The sequence below is a fragment of the Lepidochelys kempii genome, chromosome 1, assembly GCF_965140265.1.
Source record: "Lepidochelys kempii isolate rLepKem1 chromosome 1, rLepKem1.hap2, whole genome shotgun sequence".
In the NCBI taxonomy this organism is placed as follows: Eukaryota; Metazoa; Chordata; order Testudines; family Cheloniidae; genus Lepidochelys; species Lepidochelys kempii.
In genome coordinates this window covers 98,648,300-98,670,221 of record NC_133256.1, presented here as the reverse complement: position 1 = coordinate 98,670,221, position 21,922 = coordinate 98,648,300, and the positions used below count along the sequence as shown (strand labels likewise).

General features: G+C 45.3%; 1 protein-coding gene across 1 annotated transcript in view; it reads right to left on the bottom strand.

Moving 5' to 3' along the window:
- Positions 1-21,922, bottom strand: part of UBAC2 (UBA domain containing 2) — a 165,429-nt gene that overhangs the window by 130,407 nt on the left and 13,100 nt on the right. Inside the window, exon 2 of the mRNA XM_073348554.1 lies at positions 2,095-2,222. Coding sequence (XP_073204655.1) covers positions 2,095-2,222 — 128 coding nt within the window. The remainder of the gene's footprint in view (positions 1-2,094; positions 2,223-21,922) is intronic.

Here is a 21,922-nt window from a genome sequence, read left to right as displayed (position 1 = left end):
CAAAGCAAAAGTTAAACAAAATACGGGTTTGCCCTTACTGTTCCTTTATAATGTAAAAAACTTTTTCTCCAATATTTTATTCTGCTTGATTCCTATACTTGAACTATCAGAAACATCAGGTCCTCATTTCCCTCTTTTTACGTAGGACCTTAATGAGATATTTGGAAGACCTGAACAGTGATATTACATGAAGCTGTAATCTGAGCTGCTGGGATGAAGCTCTCCCTCCCAACAACTGAATACACAGAGGCCATGTCTATACTTCAGGGACTATAGCAGCATATCTGTGGCATAGCATAGATTAACCAACAGTGATGAAAAGGGGGTTTCCATTGCTGTAGAAATTTTACTTCCCCAAGTTCTTTCATCAACCCATTTGCATTTAAACTGAGGGTTATGTTGGTATAGCTACGGCTATGTGGATTTTTCTCACCCCTGACTGCTATAGCTATGTCAACCTAAATTTTAAATGCAGACCAGGCTGAAAACGGCAATGACATAAGGAATCTATTCAGCTTCTCCTCCTGCCCAGAGTAGGATTAGGAGTAGCGGGGATAACTAAATCATAATCTCATGTGATACTACTGTTCAGGTCTCTCAAAGCTCTTTGGAAAACCTCCAGAAAAAAAAACAGGACAGTGACAACCTAGTATTTTTAACTTAAACAAGCAGAAAAGACTGGAACTAAACAAAAACAAACAAAAGTCCTTTAGAACAGTCTTTATGCAGCATGAAGAACCAGTCAAGGGCACATTTTGGGGAGCTTTTCAGTTGACCTTTTAGGGTCTGAAGACGAATACATTTGGGGAAGATAGTAAGAGTCACTTGTTAGCTCTTTTCTGCTGAGCAATGGTATGCAGCCTCCAAAAATGAAGAGCACTTTACAGTAATGTTATTTAAATACAGAATATTGTATTGAAGATTAATATTGATACTAGAAGGCTCTTTAATTAAGCAGACAAAGGCATTACAAGATTCAATGCCTGGAAGCTGAAGGCAACCAACTTCAAACTGGAAATAAGTTGCAATTTTTTAACTGAGGGTAATTAGCCAATGGAGCAGACTACTCAAGCTTATGGCAAATTCTCCCTCATCTGGAGTCTTTACAATGAGATTTTGTGTCTTTCTAAAAATGAGCTCAAGTAATTGGGCTAGATACACGAATCTCTGGGTGAAAATCTATGTCCTGCGTTATGCAGATCAGGCTAGATGATTACAATACTCACTTCCACCACAAAATAAATCGATGAACACAACAAAATTATTCCTATTCACATCAAAGGATCATATACTATTAAATGTGTTTGGCCATGTCTACACTAGCAAGCTTACAGTGGCACAGATGTACCAATGCAGCTGCGCTGCTGTAAGATCACTTGTGTAGCCAGTCTATGCTGACAGGAGAAAGCTCTCCCGTCAACATAAAAAAACCCTCTCAACAAGCAGCACTAGCTGTGTTGGCGGGAGAAGCTTTCCTAGCAACATAGTGCTGTGTACACTACCCCTTATGCCAGCAAGAATTATGTTGCTCAGGGGGATGGGGGTGTTTTTTCATCCCCCTGAGCGACACAAGTTTTGCCGACATAAGTGGCAGTGTAGACATGGCCATAATTTATGCTCAAGTTATACAAGACTCACATTCTCCTCTGTTGAAAGACAGATGATGAAATAATATCAGCGTCCCAGAAGAAGAAAATGAGAGGTATTCTGACGGTTTGTTTTAGCAGAAGTGAAAAAAATCTCTCATGGGTGGTGATATGGCCTAAATGGGAGTAGTGATGGTAACAGATTGGTGATTTAAGGACTTGCCTACATAGGAAGTTAGCACAGCAGCTAACTAACTAGCCAGATGGACACACTTATTCTGCACTAAAGTGCCTTTGTGCAGTTTGGCTAAACAATTGTGTTTTAAATTCACACCCTATCTTTCTATGAACTAACTTCCCAAGTAAACAAGCCCAGAGTCCAAGACAATGGGGGCGGGTGGGGGGGGGGGGGAAGAATACTACAGGAGAAATACACTGAGGAATCAAGGAGGACAGAGTTAATATTTAGAAATCCCTTCCCCTTCTACATAAATGAATTAAAATTTACCTGAAAATCCTCTTTTACAGCTTGTAGGTTATATGTGAAGAACTTCTGATAATGTTGGAAGAGCAGAGTCAATAGAACCGACAGGGCACTTGGAACTAATAAAAGACTCTTTGACAGAGGTGCTTTATCTTAAAAAAAAAAAAAAACAACAACAAATAATCCTCAGAGTGAGAGACCTCAGATTTAAAAAGCAACTTAATAAAACAAGTGAAAGGAGAATGAAATAGCACTGGAATCAGCATGAAAGTTCATAAGATGTCACAATAACCTACAATGACAAATGTTGATGGGAAAAGGTATGAAAGGGAGACAGAAAGATTGTATTAGTCCAAACAAACAGGCCTGCAGATATAATTCAAGGACTGTGTTAAGATCATACTTAGTAAACAAGGAAAACGCGGAATAGAAAATAAATGAACCAAAACTGGTTTGTCAGAAACTAGGCCTAAATGGTGGCCAACATAATGAGGGGAAGGGCTATTCCACGCATTATTCCTTTATGGGGTCATTAAAGAAAGAGACTTCGGGAGAAAATTTGGCTACTGGAGTGAGCTTCACCATCATGGTTACCACCCTGGCCCTTCTTAATCCTGGTCCTGAAATATGTTCTGACTGGACCCAGGCCAGAAAGAAGAACCACAATGATACCGCCCTTTCTACCTGCTCCAGCTCTATCCCAAACACCATGTGGGATGTGCAAGTTTCTCTCTCTTCCCCATACTCCATGTATCCTTTTCCTTCCCCACCTAATTTATTTTCTTTCCTATCTCTCTCCTTTTGTCTTCTGATTAATAAGAATCTAGCTTAGCTGCCCAACACTGTATATTCTGAAAGCCTATGGTCAGAAGAGGCAGCTAAAAGCAATGCCCTAAATAGCTTGATTCTGGAGTGAGTTTGTCATGTTTCTGAGCAGCTGAAAAGATCATGTGAGAGTCACCACCAGACACAGAAGCTGCATTTTCTCTCTACTGTTCTTTTTTCTCCCCTTTTGTGTGCATTTGTCTTGGATTTGTCTTCTAAGAAATGGGATCAGACTTTAACACCATCACCGCCAATGAAGGCTCCAGCCCAACTCTGCTAATTTTTTCTCTTTTCCCCAAAAGGATGTCTTTATTAGCATCTTTAATACCATCCCAAGAGACTGTCAAACCAGTTTTTTTCCCTTCTAAATATTCTTGTCAGCTAAAGGGAAAGGGAACAAGGGATGTTGTTAAAATGAAAGCCTTATTTATACTTTATATGTCCAATGCTTTAACTGTTTTTCCTTCTTTTCTGTATCTTTAATAAAGTCTTAATTTCTAATGCTCTGTTTGCAGTGGTACTAAGCAAGTTGAGGTTTCTGTATACCAAACCTTGTTTAACACTGGATAATGACCGGATCTTGTTAACACCTTTGACTCTTTGGGCCTATATATTCCAATTAAATTAATACTACCATGGTTACTTGCACTTGTACTTTCACTAATCTCTCCCCAAATTAATAATTTGGGGATTATTAAACCATATGCCAAGTGTGTCAAATACATAGAATGGGATTGTTGTAATCTACCTAACAAGCAATATGAAACGCCTTCCTATCTCACCACGTACAATCCACAACAAGTAGGACAGACATTTTGTTGTTGGTTGAAGCAGATAGAGTGTTTTATTTTTGCACTGTACCATGGTTTAAACAAATTATGTAAAATATTTCATTCTAATAAAAAAATCCCATGATAAATGCTTTAAAAGGGGGAATTGATACTATAATTACCCAAAACCATCGTAACACAGAGTTAAGGTTGCCCAGTAGTGCCTCATGCCCTTCCAGAACGGAGAGTGGCTGACCTGTTGAAAATTAGCAAAAGACTTAAAGTACCCCCACGACACAAACTTAATTCTGGCTACCATAAACTGGCAATAGCCACTGGGTTAAATAAGGGTGATGCAAAGGTTAAGCTACCAAGAGAAGTCGTGGAAGCAACTGCATTAAATTAAAAAGACAACAGAAGGTTGGAGGCAGTACAGATGAGAGTTCTTCAAAACATGGCAGGTGTAAAATGGAATGATTTTTAAGACAAACAAAGAAGTTAAAAAGACAGTAGAATGTGAAATCAGAGTGCAGGACTGGCTATAAATCTAAAAGATTATGATGGTGCAGAGACTGCTGAAAACAGGTGATAGGATGCCAAAGAAAATAATGCAAACATAACCAAGATCAGTCTGACCGATTACACTGTAGGATATCGTACACAGGGACACAATCAGGCTGGGTTTAATGAAAGAACAAGCCATGGACAGAAGTGAATGGCAACGCTGTACTACTCCGTGTCTGCAAAGATGATCTGGGATGAAAGAGAGTGAGTGAGCGAGTGCAGAGGTACACAAGAGTAAAGGACGAAAAGATATAGCAAGTCTGAGGCGGTTTGTGTGAGTGGGCACAGTGTTTGAGTGTAGGCAGCTCCTGTTTGTTAGGCCTGACCTAAACTCAAGTTTTGCTCAGACAAAGAGGTGTTGTTCAACTTTATCCTGCAGTGCTCACATGTTCCATTCTCTGGGTGTTATGTAGCATCTACGACAGTACATTGCTAATATGTGGTTAGGACAGAATTAAGGATGCATTGTGGCGTGTACTATAACTTTTCATTTTTTGGTTTTCAGAGGTTTAAGCTTAGCCCTCTCCACATTCTGGAAGGACACGAGGTAACACCAAGCAACCTTAACTCCGTGTTAATGAAGGTTTGGGGCATTTAATTTCCTTGGTTTAAAAAAAAAAAAAAAAAAGTTTCTCACCACCTTCCCACATACTACAGCCCACCTCTCCCTCTCCATTGCCTCTGGCTCCTCAGGAAGGATTACCCCACCCACAGAATGCACTGGCTGCATGGCCATCTCTTCCATGCCTTTGCATCATCTCCTTGTCTCCCATTTCTCTGCATGTCCAGCACACACTAGTTCTACCTCCTCAACCATCCTCTGGAAGGAAGAGGCAGGTGACAGCACAGGGCGTGCAGGTTGAAGAGCTGTGGGGAGGATGCAACAGCAGCACAAGGACTAGCATGAAGTCACTAGAGACATTTTTGGTGGGCAGGAGACAGACATGGAGAGGCGTGGATGTGGGGACTTTTGGGGGACAGAGGCGAACCTCACCAACTCCTACTGCACAACTCAGATCCCCTCCTACTCACCCCAGATTCCACTGTTCTGACCCCTCCCATATTACCTTCAACTGCTCAGACTCCCCCAGCACTACCTTGGCTCCTCTAACATTCACTTCATCATACCATTGATCTGACCACCCCCACCCCACTTAGAACCCTCCACACACGCACCAGCTCCACACTCCCACTTGACCCTACCCGCCCCATGTAAATTTAGAGGGGTCACGGGGCTGTGAGGAGTGCATGTACCAGCTGGAAGCAGGAAGGAACAGGAGAGTGGAGCATCATCTCTACTCCAAATCAGGGCCTAGTATCCGGGAACAAGGCTGTACACATTCATTTGAGGCACAGGAGGCGCACGGAGGTGTGAAGTGAACATTCGGTGAGCTATTCTCAGCCAAATGAGAATACATGATGAAGATGAATACAGCCTGAAACAATAACTCTCAGACATCTGAATTGCTCCCATTCGTCTCAGTGGGAATGGTCAATCCCCTTCCATTGGGCTTTTAGTATCCTGGCTCACACACGAAGGGCAGATAGAAAGGCTCAGACCACCTCTATAGAAGGGCAGCGCCAAATCACAGCTCACACACAGGGGGTAAAGATCCCCCAGATCTTGGTTCAAACATGTGGGATCTCTGCCCTTCCCAGGGCTGGGGGTCACTGCTGCCCCATTCCCCTCCACCTTCACCCTTTACATGAGGCACATCCTCCTCTGATCCCCAACCACTGCCCTGAGAGATGGGGCTGTAAATGGGAGGAATCTCTCACCCACTGCCAGGCCCAGCCAGGACAAGGGGAATGAGGCAGAGAAGGTGTGGGGGCGAAAGCTTTCAAATGGAAGGAATGACAAGGCCCCTATTAAATTACTAAATAGTGGGGGGGGGGGAGAATATACCACTATAGCCTGAAAAATGTCTATTAGGCACCAAGATGGATCCACTGTGAGAATGCCCCAACTACAACACCTGCTGCACACTAGAAAGGTGCATATCTGGAAAGAGAGTATGGTGATGAGTGGGGAGGAAGATAGTACAGACCAGTGGTCCTCAACCAGGGGTCCATGGCCCCCTGGGGTTCTGCAAGCCCTTTAAAAGGGGGCTGCAGGGCCCCACGGCTGAAGCTCGGATCCCCGGCGTCCCGCCTTTCTCCCCCACATTGGGCTGAAGCTGGGAGATGCAGGGCTGAAGCCCCGATCCCTGGTGCCCCCCATGGGGCTCAAGCCGGGAGGCATGGGGCTGAAACCTCAATCCCCAGTGCCCCCGCGAGGCTGAAACCGGGAGGTACAGGGCTGAATCCCAGAGCCCTGAGCCCGGGTGCTCTCTTTGGGGCAGAAGCCCTGAGCCCATGGACAGAGTTAGGGACATAGAGGGCATTCCCCCACCTCCCATCCAAACTGCAGCGCAAGTGCAAGGCAGTCCAGGGGCATCTCCACACCTCTCCCCACATCTCCTCTCCCCGCCCCCTGGTCCGGTCGGAGGCAGGAAGCTGGAGCCAGACAGTGCAGGGCAGTTGCTGCTCTGGCTGGTGCATGGTTCTGTGCATGGTCCAAAGCACAGCATTCCCTCCTCTCTGCTGGTGCCCCAGGTTGAAGCTGCTCCTCAGCTCCCAGCCCCGTTTGCTCCCACAGAGGCAGCCAGTAAGAGCCCCTGGGGTGGGGAGACCCAGTTCTGTGGCTAGCAGACACCTCCGGGAACAGGGACCACAGGGGAGTCCTCCCAGCACACAGCCCCTAATGCCCCTCTCCCTACACTCTGTGCTACCCCGCTGCCTGCACACAGCCCCTAGCCACCCCCCACCCTGCAGCCTGAGCTATCCCCTGCCTGCATACAGCTTCTAGCTACCTACCTCCCTGCACCCTGAGCTACCCCTCTGCCCACACTCAGCCTCTAGCTACCTCCTCCCTGCACCCTAAGCTGTTTTCAAACTTTTTGAGCTAAGCTCCCCTCCTTTGAGTTATAATTTTTGGTTGCATGACCTCCCCACAACCCAGACAGTCTGGGTGGCCTTCTGAGTTGAGTCACGGGGTGGAGGTGGCACTCCCTCTCTGGACCCCGCCATGTGGAGGTGGCTCGAGCCCCGCTGGCCCCAGCCCCCGAAAACAGAAGTCAAACTACACCTCTGCCCAAGGCCTGTGCGCCAAGGGCACCCCCGCCGGGCCCTGGAGTTTTTAGAATATGTCATGGGGGGCCTCGGAGAGAAAAAGGTTGAGAACCCCTGATACAGATGATCTCCTTCCTCTGCACAGGTAACACATATGGAGAAAAAAATGTACATTAAGCACATAAATCCAGAATAGTTCTAAAATGAACCTCAAGAAATGGAAGAACCCCAAATTATATGCAATCTGTTCCACTGTACTGCATATATGTGACTACTATCAACAGCATGGTTCTTTCTACATCCTTTAGTCATGAACTTCATAGCTTTGAGTGTCAGCCAACTGGTGATATTAAGCCCTGGTCTACACTAGAACTTTAGGTCGAATTTAGCAGCATTAAATCGATGTAAACCTGCACCTGTCCACACGATGAAGCCCTTTATTTCGACTTAAAGGGCTCTTAAAATCGATTTCCTTACTCCACCCCTGACAAGTCGATTAGCGCTTAAATCGGCCTTGCTGGCTCGAATTTGGGGTACTGTGGACACAATTCGACGGTATTGGCCTCCGGGAGCTATCCCAGAGTGCTCCATTGTGACCGCTCTGGACAGCACTCTCAACTCAGATGCACTGGCCAGATAGACAGAAAAAGAACCACGAACTTTTGAATCTCATTTCCTGTTTGGCCAGCGTGGCAAGCTGCAGGTGACCATGCAGAGCTCATCAGCACAGGTGACCATGATGGAGTCCCAGAATCGCAAAAGAGCTCCAGCATGGACCGAACGGGAGGTACGGGATCTGATCACTGTATGGGGAGAGGAATCCGTGCTATCAGAACTCCATTCCAGTTTTCGAAATGCCAAAACCTTTATCAAAATCTCTCAGGGCATGAAGGACAGAGGCCATAACAGGGACCCGAAGCAGTGCCGCGTGAAACTGAAGGAGCTGAGGCAAGCCTACCAGAAAACCAGAGAGGCGAATGGCCGCTCTGGGTCAGAGCCCCAAACATGCCACTTCTATGATGAGCTGCATGCCATTTTAAGGGGTTCAGCTACCACTACCCCAGCCGTGTTGTTTGACTCCTTCAATGGAGATGGAGGCAATACGGAAGCAGGTTTTGGGGACGAAGAAGAAGAAGAAGATGAGGAGGAGGTTGTAGATAGCTCACAGCAAGCAAGTGGAGAAACCGGTTTTCCCGACAGCCAGGAACTGTTTCTCACCCTGGACCTGGAGCCAGTACCCCCCGAACCCACCCAAGGCTGCCTCCTGGACCCAGCAGGCGGAGAAGGGACCTCCGGTGAGTGTACCTTTTAAAATACTATACATGGTTTAAAAGCAAGCATGTGAAAGGATTACTTTGCCCTGGCATTCGCGGCTCTCCTGGATGTACTCCCAAAGCCTTTGCAAAAGGTTTCTGGGGAGGGCAGCCTTATTGTGTCCTTCATGGTAGGACACTTTACCACTCCAGGCCAGTAACACATACTCGGGAATCATTGTACAACAAAGCATTGCAGTGTATGTTTGCTGGCGTTCAAACAACATCCGTTCTTTCTCTCTGTGTTATCCTCAGGAGAGTGAGATATCATTCATGGTCACCTGGTTGAAATAGAGTGCTTTTCTTCAGGGGACACTCGGAGGAGCCCACTCCTGCTGGGCTGTTTGCCTGTGGCTAAACAGAAATGTTCCCTGCTGTTAGCCACGGGGAGGGGGGATGGTTGAGGGGGTAGCCACGCGGTGGGGGGAGGCAAAATGCGACCTTGTAACGAAAGCACATGTGCTATGTATGTAATGTTAACAGCAAGGTTTACCCTGAAAGAGTGTAGCCACTGTTTTATAAAATGTGTCTTTTTAAATACCGCTGTCCCTTTTTTTTTCTCCACCAGATGCATGTGTTTCAATGATGACAGGATCTTCTCCTTCCCAGAGGCTAGTGAAGATTAGAAAGAAAAAAAAACGCACTCGCAATGAAATGTTCTCCGAGCTCATGCTGTCCTCCCACACTGACAGAGCACAGACGAATGTGTGGAGGCAAATAATGTCAGAGTGCAGGAAAGCACAAAATGACCGGGAGGAGAGGTGGCGGGCTGAAGAGAGTAAGTGGCGGGCTGAAGAGAGTAAGTGGCGGGCTGAAGAGAGGGCTGAAGCTCAAATGTGGCGGCAGCGTGATGAGAGGAGGCAGGATTCAATGCTGAGGCTGCTGGAGGACCAAACCAGTATGCTCCAGTGTATGGTTGAGCTGCAGCAAAGGCAGCTGGAGCACAGACTGCCACTACAGCCCCTGTGTAACCAACTGCCCTCCTCCCCAAGTTCCATAGCCTCCACACCCAGATGCCCAAGAACGCGGTGGGGGGGCCTCCGGCCAACCAGCCACTCCACCACAGAGGATTGCCCAAAAAAAAGAAGGCTGTCATTCAATAAATTTTAAAGTTGTAAACTTTTAAAGTGCTGTGTGGCATTTTCCTTCCCTCCTCCACCACCCCTCCTGGGCTACCTTGGTAGTCACCCCCCTATTTGTGTGATGAATGAATAAAGAATGCATGAATGTGAAGCAACAATGACTTTATTGCCTCTGCAAGCGGTGATTGAAGGGAGGAGGGGTGGGTGGTTAGCTTACAGGGAAGTAGAGTGAACCAAGGGGCGGGGGGTTTCATCAAGGAGAAACAAACAGAACTTTCACACCGTAGCCTGGCCAGTCATGAAACTGGTTTTCAAAGCTTCTCTGATGCGTACCGCGCCCTCCTGTGCTCTTCTAACCGCCCTGGTGTCTGGCTGCGCGTAACCAGCAGCCAGGCGATTTGCCTCAACCTCCCACCCCGCCATAAACGTCTCCCCCTTACTCTCACAGATATTGTGGAGCACACAGCAAGCAGTAATAACAGTGGGAATATTGGTTTCGCTGAGGTCTAAGCGAGTCAGTAAACTGCGCCAGCGCGCCTTTAAACGTCCAAATGCACATTCTACCACCATTCTGCACTTGCTCAGCCTGTAGTTGAACAGCTCCTGACTACTGTCCAGGCTGCCTGTGTACGGCTTCATGAGCCATGGCATTAAGGGGTAGGCTAGGTCCCCAAGGATACATATAGGCATTTCAACATCCCCAACAGTTATTTTCTGGTCTGGGAATAAAGTCCCTTCCTGCAGCTTTTGAAACAGACCAGAGTTCCTGAAGATGCGAGCGTCATGTACCTTTCCCGGCCATCCCACGTTGATGTTGGTGAAACGTCCCTTGTGATCCACCAGAGCTTGCAGCACTATCGAAAAGTACCCCTTGCGGTTTATGTACTCGGCAGCTTGGTGCTCCAGTGCCAAGATAGGGATATGGGTTCCGTCTATGGCCCCACCACAGTTAGGGAATTCCATTGCAGCAAAGCCATCCACTGTGACCTGCACATTTCCCAGGTCACTACCCTTGATATCAGCAGATCTTTGATTGCGTGGGCTACTTGCATCACAGTAGCTCCCACAGTAGATTTGCCCACTCCAAATTGATTCCCAACTGACCGGTAGCTGTCTAGCGTTGCAAGCTTCCACAGGGCTATCGCCACTCGCTTCTCAACTGTGAGGGCTGCTCTCATCTTGGTATTCATGCGCCTCAGGGCAGGGGAAAGCAAGTCACAAAGTTCCATGAAAGTGCCCTTACGCATGTGAAAGTTTCGCAGCCACTGGGAATCGTCCCAGACCTGCAACACTATGCGGTCCCACCAGTCTGTGCTTGTTTCCCGAGCCCAGAATCGGCGTTCAACAGCATGAACCTGCCCCATTAGCACCATGATGCATGCATTGGCAGGGGCAAAGCTTTCAGAGAAATCTGTGTCCATGTCCTGATCACTCACGTGACTGCGCTGACATCACCTCCTCGCCCAGTATCGCTTTGCCAGGTTCTGGTGCTGCATATACTGCTGGATAATGCGTGTGGTGTTTAATGTGCTCCTAATTGCCAAAGTGAGCTGAGCGGCCTTCATGCTTGCCTTGGTATGGCGTCCACACAGAAAAAAGGCGCAGAACGATTGTCTGTCGTTGCTCTGACGGAGGGAGGGGCGATGGACGACACGGCTTACAGGGTTGGCTTCAGGGAGCTAAAATCAACAAAGGGGGTGGCTTTACATCAAGGAGTATTTCAGGCAGGACTTCACGGAGGGTTCCAATAAGAAATGGCGCACCTAAGTTATTGTTCTTATTGGAACAAGGAGGTTAGCTTGGCCTCTGATTGATACATGGCTAGATTTACCTCGCTGCACCTTCTCTGTGTGTGACTGCAGTGTGACCTAGAGGAATGAGTCCCCTAGACTGGGGAGGAGGCAAATGAGTACAAAACAAATCTGGTCTATTTCTTGTTTTGATCCACTCCATCTATCTTTTACATCTTTGGCTGGCAGCAGACAGTGCAGAAGGACTGCATGCCATCCACATCTCATGGCTGCTCAGCAGAAGATGGTGCAGTAGGACTGCTAGCCATCCTCATCTCTTGCCTGCCCGGCAGAAAATGATGCAATAGGACTGCTAGCAATCCGTATCGCCTGCCTGCTCACCATAAGACGGTTCAACAGGACTGACTGCAGGACTAAAGAGAATGACCTGGTCAAGTCACTCCAAATTTAGTCCCTGCGCCCATGTCTGCCCAGGCGCTCCCAGCCGACTTGACCAGGAGCACCTTGGACATGACGAGGACGGCTACCAGTAGTACTGTACCGTCTGCTGCCACAAGGCAATGGGTTGCTGCTACTATGTAGCAATGCCGTACCGCGTCTGCCAGCACCCAGGAGACATAGGGTGACGGTTACCTGAGCGGGCTCCATGCTTGCCGTGGTATGGTGTCTGCACAGGTAACTCAGGAAAAAAGGCGCGAAACGATTGTCTGCCCTTGCTTTCACGGAGGGAGGGAGGGAGGGAAGGGGGGCCTGACGATATGTACCCAGAACCACCCGCGACAATGTTTTAGCCCCATCAGGCATTGGGATCTCAACCCAGAATTCCAATGGGCAGCGGAGACTGCGGGAACTGTGGGATAGCTATCCACAGTGCAACGCTCCGGAAGTCGACTCTAGCCTCGGTACTGTGGAAGCACTCCGCTGAGTTAATGCACTTAATGCACTTAGAGCATTTTCTGTGGGGACACACACACTCGAATATATAAAACCGATTTCTAAAAAAACGACTTCTATAAATTCGACCTTATTCCATAGTGTAGACATACCCTAAGTGTTGTTGCATGTTACTTATGTTGGCTGGAGGTGAAACCTGATCCAGCTCCTCCTCCACTTGGCATCAGAGATTTAAAAGGCAGCTTATATATAAAATTATTCTATCAATATTAACTCTATTACAAATATGACTTCTTAACTTACTAACACTGATCTTTCATACTAGCTTTTTTCATTACGGGGTTTCCACTGACGTATCTTGTAGTGGCCACTGTCAGAAAAAGGACAGCGTTCCTCTTTTCCTGCCATGCATTTTAATTTGGGAAGAGAGAAGGAAAAGAGAGAAAACATCAAGCAAAAGAACATAGTGAAACAGTTTTTATGTCACAGGGAGAGACAAACAATATCTTATTCTTAAAAATATGTTGCAATGTGAAACAGTAAGCTATGCACTCCATAAAGTCACTGAAATTCAAAAGCAAGGATCAAACATGTACAACTATTAGTCAAAATGGAGGACATTCCTTAACCATTACCCAAAAACACCCACCTATCATTTTGATACCAGTGAGCTAATCTTTAACAATGAATACTTAGATTACTTTATCCATTTAAAAACATTAGAAAGTTCTCAAAACCCTGTAACAATTTACCGTTAAAGTTGATGTTACCAAAAATCTAGGTAACAACTGATAGATAGCTGGCTAGACAGTAGTTAAAGATGGTCTCCCATTGTGATTTATATTTTCCTGTAATGGTTTGATATTTGTCTTTGAATTTCAATAATTTTGTGAGTTTAAAGCAAACTTTAACACTCTTTTCACAGTTCAATGTAATATGTAGTGCAAAAAGGAACTAAAAACTCTCAAGAGAGAAGTAGTTTCCATAATGGCAAACTATTTTTATAATGAAGTTAATGCACAGTAACTATTTTACCATCAAATGATTACTCCCTTGAATGTGCCACAAAAGTAACTTTTGAATGTGTTTATTATCTGCATGAAGTGTAGATATATATTTTTACTAATGCTCTGCATTTAGGTTTCACTTCAGACTTTTCAACCTTACCATAAAGGAAACAAGCATTTAGCTATTTTTTACAGATGTCACAAAGTGAAAAAACCACAGTAGCAACTAACCCGTAAATATGACAGTCACCCACAGGGAAAGTCACATGAATAACAGTAACCTCAGCTCTCTGTAAAGTCCTCAAAATGTCATCATTGCCTAGTCCAAGTAAACTATTAAGAAAGATAAACACTTCTAGATTAACCATTTTACAAGTTTACAGAAAATGTTAGAGAACCAGCTGGACAGTGGCAGTATATATTGCCCTGCCATTTAGCAACATGTAGGTTTATAACCAAATATCCTTTCCATAGGGCAGGCCTGACTGGAACACCTTCAAGTGGCAGACCATGCCGTGACAAGCACGCCTACCTCAGTTTCCCTCCTTCAGAGTCCCAAGAAAAGTTGCAATGGTCCGCCCAAGTACAAAGACTGTCCTTGTAGGGTTCATTTATTACAAAGTCCCATGCACATATATGACAATAAAAGTCCCACAACCATAGTCCAGATTTCCATCAGCATATTCCAAACAATACATGCAACATACAGTCCTAGCGTCCCTCACCACACCCCGACTCTCTAGTTTAGCGCTCTCCTGTCCTTGCACCAGTACAGCTACCATAGCCTTTCCAACCTGAGTGCAACCCTGATCTTCCCAGCAGGAAACCCCACAGCCTCTCTGCTGGTAGATCATCCTTGCCAAGGGAGCATCCCTCACTCACCACTGTTCCTCTGGGTCCACCTCTCCAGCCCTGGACTGACAGCAAGCAAGCGCCTCTGCTGCTCCCCTGTTTTCAGCCCTCTCTGACCCTTGGCTCCAGCTCTCTAGCTTACAGAGCTAGCCTGCATCTGCATCTCCATCTGCTATTGCTTCTGCCTTCAGCCCTCTCCAGCCCTCTGGCATGGGGATGCCAGCCAGCAAATGGCTCTTGCTGTTCTGCCTTCAGCCTTCTCCCAGGTCCCAAACATATACTCTTCAAGTCAATTCCTCCCTCTTATCAGGGAAGGCCTGCAGAGTTTTCTGCATTCGGCAGCTTACCCCACAGACCTGCTCTAGTCTTCTGACTGACTCTCAGCCGGACACTCTCTCACTGGACCTTGCCCCGACCTTTTATAGCCCCTCAGTACTGCCCTGCCCTCTTAATTGGCCAAATGCGAGTACCTGTCCTGGCACAGGGTAGCTGGACCTACTTCATCTACTGGGGCCAGCCAACCTGTGACAGTCCTTAACGATGACTGCTTATAGGAAATTGGTGAGCAACAGTCTCAGACCTTGTCTACACTACGAAGTTAAGTCGATGTAAGTCGCCTGGTATTGACCTATTTGTACATGTCTACACTTAAATTTGTCTCAGCCAACGTAAGCAATGTAGTAAAACCACCATGTTACAGCAATGTAGTAAAACCACCATCCCGAACGGTGTAAAGCTATGACTGACCTACTTAGCATGACCTGTGTCGACTCTAGCAGTCTTCCAGCAGCTACTCCACAACGCCCCATTCCCTGTGACTGACTTCTGTGGACACAATTTTAAACTCTATTGCCCTGGAGTCATAGAGCCCAGAAGCCACCCCCACACCTTGAAAGCCCCCTGCGTGTTTTTGGAACACCTACCTCAGCAAGCACACCTAGCAGATCATTTATGGAGTGTGCACCTACTCAACCGACTATATTGCCGCCACGCACACAGAGAGGAGCCACATGTTCTCCTGCCTGGAGTAGATCGGAAATACTGCATTTCCTGGGCCTGTGAGGAGAAGAGGCTGTGCAGGCATAACCAAGGGCCAGCCGTAGAAATGTAAACATCTATGAGTAGACTGCCTACATTTCCCATGCAAAGGAATATGACAGGGATCAGCAGTAGTAAGTGTGCAAGCAAAAGAACTTTGCGAAGAATAACACAAGGCCAGAGAGCACCACAATAGATATGGTGCTGTACCAAAGACCTGCCACTTTTACAACCAATTGCTTGCCATACTTGGTGGAGACCCCAACAGTACCATACAGATTCTCGATACCTCAGAGGAGCAGCACGAGACCCCTGCCACAAACAGCAACGAAGAGGAGGAAGGGGGCAAGGAGGATGTGGCAGGGAACCCCAGTCATGCCATGAGCCAGTGCCTGTTCAAGTCTCCACCAAAGTCTAAACAGACCCGTCACGTGAGGGCGGATGAACCTGATAAAGGGGAAGGAAACTCCCATGTGACTGTAAATCCATGGGACAACTGTCTGTTTTTATCAGCAGCTTCTGGCATGGCATCTTTGACTTATGATGCCAAATGATATGTTGTGGGGAGTAGTGAGCAGCAAACATGAAGTTCTCCAAAGACTGCAACTGGTGGAGAGTTTGGGACTTTTGATCCTGTACGTCAAACCAGGGTCTGCAGCATTTGGAATTGCTGCCTGAGAAGAACCTTCATGTTCTCTTGTATTTTCTACCACTTGTCCTGCTAGCACTGCCTTTCTCCTGTCCTCTGTTGTTCTCCAAGCTGTCGGTCATATTGGCCCTTGTAGCTCTTGGTTCGTAGTCTGATGCAGTACTGGCTTGCAGACCATGTCATTCCTAGTCCTCTTCTTTCTCCTCATCAGGGTCAGGTGTTCTGGGGGCATACGTGGGACACCCCCATAACCCCTACCACTCCACGCCAGGGGACAGCAAGGAAAACCACAACTTCACATATACAGACCTGAGAGAACCATGATTGAGAAAACAAATGTAGTCTGTTGTGGCTACACATACGCCAAACAGACATAAACCCTTACTTTCTAATTTTAAAATTTTCACTCTAGTCAAATTATGCTAAAAATGTGTATAACACTGCATGTGGGGGGTTTTGCACATGGATTTTCTACACTGTTTTTCTCTACTCCAAGTGCTATTTTGGGGATAATCAAATTATCTTTATTAGTTCACAACAAATATTGCAGAATGCATAGTGATTGTCAAGGCAAACAGCTAAATGCACACCAAACCCCACAAAATTCATAGCTTCATGAAAACACTCAGCCATATTTAAAAATGTACAGCAAGCACCACACAATTCACAGAAACACCCAAAGCTCCAGGCCCAACAGAATAGATACCAGCAGGCAAAGACTCACAAATACATATTAAGAACAGGAGTACTTGTGGCACCTTAGAGACTAACAAATTTATTAGATTTAGCCTCTAAGGCACCACAAGTATTCCTGTTCTTTTTGCGGATACAGACTAACATGGCTGCTACTCTGAAACAAATACATATTGTAGATTACACAAGACAAACAAATCCATCAAAGCAGCAGAGAACATTACTGTGGCTGACTGCTAAAATGCTCTTTCAAAGCCTGTCTCAACACATAGCTCCATGTTGGGCTCTTGTAACAGCACTTGTGTCTTGGCTGTTCAAAGTCACACAGCTGCTCAACCTCGGCCCTCCAGCCTGGTGGCAGCTTTTCCCCCTTTGCCTCAGATATTATGCAAGACACAACAGGCAGCTATAATCCACTGGGCTGTTCTTCTCAGTGAAATCCAGTCTAGTCAGTAAGCACTGCCAGTGTCCCTTCAGCCTACCAAAAGCACATTCAACTGTCATTCTGCACCTGCTGAGCCAGTAGCTGAATCTTTCTTTGGGGCTGTCGAGGTAGCCAGTATCCAGCTTCCTGAGCCAGGGGAACAAGTGATAACGCTTGATGCCTCAGAATCATTATTGTCATTTCAGTATTGGCAATGATAATCTGCTGGTCAGGAAAGAATGTCTCTGCTTTCAGCTTTCCCAACAGTCCTGTGCTCTTAAAGGTGCGAATGGCATGCGTCTTCCCTGATCAGCCCACATTGTTATCGGCTAAGCATCCCCAGTGATCCACAAATGCTTGCATAACCATAGAAGAGTAGCCCCTCTGTGGCAAGGTGGGCTAATGCCAAAATAAGGATGTGTGTGCCACCTATCGCTCCACCGCAGTTCAGGAACGCCACTGCTGCAAATCCGTCCACTATGTCCTGCATGCTGCTGAGACTCACAGTCCTGCATAGCGGGAGACGATTAGCAGCCCTACACGCTTGTATGACAGCAGCACCCAATGTAGATTTTCCAGCTCCAAAATTAGAGTGGTAGCAACGTGGCACTGCATGCTTCCAAACTGCTATTGCCACTTGCCTCTCCACAGTCAGTGCAACTCTCATTCAGATGTCCCTGCACCGGAGGGCTGGAGCAAACCTGTCACACAGATTCAGGAATGTGGCCTTTCGCATCTGCAAGTTCTGAAGCCACTATGTGTCATCCCAAACCTGTATTACAATGTGATCCCATTAGCCAGTGCTCATTTCTCAAGCCTAGAAGCTGTGCTCCGCCATCTGCAACTGCTCCTTGAAAACACTAGCACTCTTTAATTGTTCTTTGCTATGTTCCTCAGCAAACTATCTTCAAAAAAACGCTCATGAACCTAGTTGTTGCAAAAAGAAAAGGAGTACTTGTGGCACGGTAGAGACTAACCAATTTATTTGAGCATAAGCTTTCGTGAGCTACAGCTCACTTCATCGGATGCATACTGTGGAAAGTACAGAAGATCTTTTTATACACACAAAGCATGAAAAAATGGGTGTTTACCACTACAAAAGGTTCTCTCTCCCCCCACCCCACTCTCCTGCTGGTAACAGCTTATCTAAAGTGATCACTCTCCTTACAATGCGTATGATAATCAAGTTGGGCCATTTCCAGCACAAATCCAGGTGGGGAGAAAACCTGGATTTGTGCACTGTACTGCACATTCCCTTCACCTTGCCACGCAGGATGCCCTGCATAATATTCAAGAATGTCATGATATGTTTTTGAAGGTGAAAGATCTCATCAATGCCTTCAGGGAGTCACCAAAGTGTATGGAAGCTTTCACAGCAAAGGGGAGCCTTCTTTATGACCATTGTGCCCAACAAGATGGACACTAAGGATCAGTAGCATTAAATCACTGCTCCACAACTATGAGGCCATGATGAACTGCCTAAAGGAATTTAGTTACTCTTCCGATGAATTTGGATCAAAATGTAATGGATTCTCGAAGCAACTTCAATCTTATCAACGTACTTTACAATAACAGTTCTTGTGAAAGCCATGGATCCTGTAGAAGAAGTTAATGCAAAAATTCAAAGCCCAAACATGTCATTGGCAAGTGTTATGAAGAAAGTTGGCCAGTTGCAAGAGGTGTTGAGTGGGATGGGCACCGACTAATCATACAATCACTTCTGGGAAACAACAGTAGAGAAGGCAAGAAATCTTTATTTAGATGATCCTACACTCCTGAGAAAATGCAAGCCACTGAGATGGCTCGACCATGGAAGCCTTCCCTCACACCTTCAATGACCCAAAGAGTACTTTCATCGAATATATGTCGGGATCATTGATGCTTGCAAAGCTGTCATTGAACAGAGGTTTTCAACATAAAGCTTTATATTCACAGTAAAATTGGAGAAGCATATAACTGATGCAGCAAATGGCTCGAAATAGGACATTGTCCCAATAGAAATGTTGAGTGATATTTGCAGATCGAGAAATTGCCAGCTTAATTCGGTGAGCGAAGTGAAGCAATTTCTGAAACAAAACAAAGGCTCGAGTGACATATTGTCAGAAGCTACAATTCTCCTGAAAATATTCTACACAATTCTGACTACAACCTGCACCATTGGGCAATCATTCAGTTGCCTACGCAGACTGAAAAATTATTTGCGAACGACAATGTGACAAGAACGTCTAAATTACTTGGCATTTCTGCACATTCATAAGAACTCTACCTCTGAATTGGACATTGCAAGTCTCCTGGATGACTTCATTTCAGGAACCAAACAACAACAAAAAGTGTTTGCTGCTTCCTGAAGAACATCGCAAAAGAAGGGGCTATATTTGTTTTAGTTTTAGAAAGTATTTTCTTTTGAGGGTTATTGATCCAAGAGTGCTTGGTTCTTTCCGTATTCAAAAGAGTATTAATTTATATTTGATATTCTTAGTTAAATAAATTTTTCTTACGATAGTAATATTATGCAATAAAGGGAAACTGTTAAACGCTTACTGTTTCCAGTCCATTTTTACACTATTTTAAAAAATATATATTGGCTTACAAGGTTGGGGTGGGGGGAGGCTTAAGACTTGTTCTGGGCACCACAAAAAATTATACAAACCTGCCACCCCTGGATGCAAGGATAACCTTTGGTCTAACTCATTTTTGCCCAGAAGGGATTACAAACATCAGAGATGATGCTCAGAGGTCTTGAAGCACAATAGCACTCCCACAGTCCCACTCAAATGACAATTCCTTCAAACATCAGGTCAGAGCAGCATTGTAGTCACGGCTTACACATTGAGATGAAGAAGGAGAAACTGCAGCCAAATATTTGGTAGGATCATTAAACATAAGCTTCCCAGAAATGAATGGGCTCTTCAGAGAGCGTCTTCCCCACTTTTTTTCCCCAAGCAGAAAGATAAATTTCCGTTCACCTCCTCTCCACTCCCAACTGTAATTTAAATGCAACACAAAAAACATCCATGTTACTATTCCAGAAGATAGTCGCACACCATACAATTCAGTATAGGAAACTCCACTAGTCTCCATGTCATAATGGAAACCAATTTTAAAAATTTAGTTTCCACTGCCTTTAATAGTCATTTTTACCCATTTTTATATTTAAACTGTGAAAAATGTTTACACAGTTACAATGAATCACAGAGAAATTATCACACTTTACTCATTAAAAGTTCCATGATATTCTAACTATCCCCAAGCAGCACAAGTATAATTGGCTACCATATGCTTGGGGTTCTCATTAGGACTGTGGAAGAAAGGGAAACCACTGAAAGTTTTCCTTGGAATGAATCTACTTTTCTAGTCTCCCTAAAACAAAACTCTGAAAGTATTTCATTTCTGAGTAAAATTTACACACACACACACACAAACCAGGGACATAAATCAAAACATTTCTGCCAAAAACAAAAGAAACTGTGGAATAGGCAGTGAAGCACTGAAGTCTGGATGAAAAACTCCAGATCAGCGTAAGTCCACTGAATTTTACACTAACCTAAGCATCAGGGCCTTACCCTTCATAAAAATAGTAAGAGAGCTTTGTTGACACACTGGATCAATGAAATACTCCACTAGTCAGACAGGAATATGGCTTCAAGATCCGGTTCAGAACTGAAATTACTCAGAGATGGCTAATGACTTTCCAGAATTTGTTCAAGACAGTAGAAGTGTCCTACTATTATTAAAGAGATGGAATAAGACATAAAAGACATCATTCCTACAGACCCTGCAAAAACTAAACCTATCGCTGGCACAAAATATTACATGGCCAACTGAAATACCCTGGTTCAGAAAGTGATTCCTGCTCCCACTTCCTTAGCTTCAGACATACTGCATAGTCACACTACAAGAATACAGGTTTCAGAGTAGCAGCCATGTCAGTCTGTATCTGCAAAAAGAAAAGTAGAACTTGCGGCACCTTAGAGACTAACCAAGTTATTTGAGCATAAGCTTTCGTGAGCTACAGCTCACTTCATCAGATGCATGCAGTGAAAAATATAGTGGGGAGATTTTATATACAAAGAGAACATGAAACAGTGGGTGTTACCATACACACTGTAACGAGAGTGATCAGGTAAATTGAGCTATTACCAGCAGGAGAGGAAAAAAAACCTTTTGTAGTGATAATCAAGATGGGCCATTTCCAGCAGTTGACAAGAACATGTGAGGAACAGTGGGGAGAGGGGGGAATAAACATGGGGAAATAGTTTTACTTTGTGTAATGACACATCCACTCCCAGTCTTTATTCAAGCCTAAGTTAATGGTGTCCAGTTTGCAAATTAATTCCAATTCAGCAGTCTCTCATTGGAGTCTGTTTTTGAAGTTTTTTTGTTGAAGAATTGAGACTTTTAGGTCTGTAATCGAGTGACCAGAGAGAATGAAGTGTTCTCCGACTGGTTTCTGAATGTTATAATTCTTGATGTCTGATTTGTGTCCATTTGTCTCTGATTTGTGTCCAGCTCTTGTCCCCTAATGCCCTTATTCTACTTGTGCTACATTGATAACATCTTCATCATCTGGACCCATGGAAAAGAAGCCCTTGAGGAATTCCACCATGATTTCAACCATTTCCATCCCACCATCAACCTCAGCCTGGACCAGTCCACACAAGAGATCCACTTCCTGGACACTACAGTGCTAATAAGCGATTGTCACATAAACACCACCCCATACCGGAAACCTACTGACCGCTATTCCTACCTACATGCCTCCAGCTTTCATCCAGACCATACCACATGATCCATTTCTACAGCCAAGCTCTACGATACAACCACATTTGCTCCAACCCCTCAGACAGAGACTAAACACCTACAAGAACTCTATCAAGCG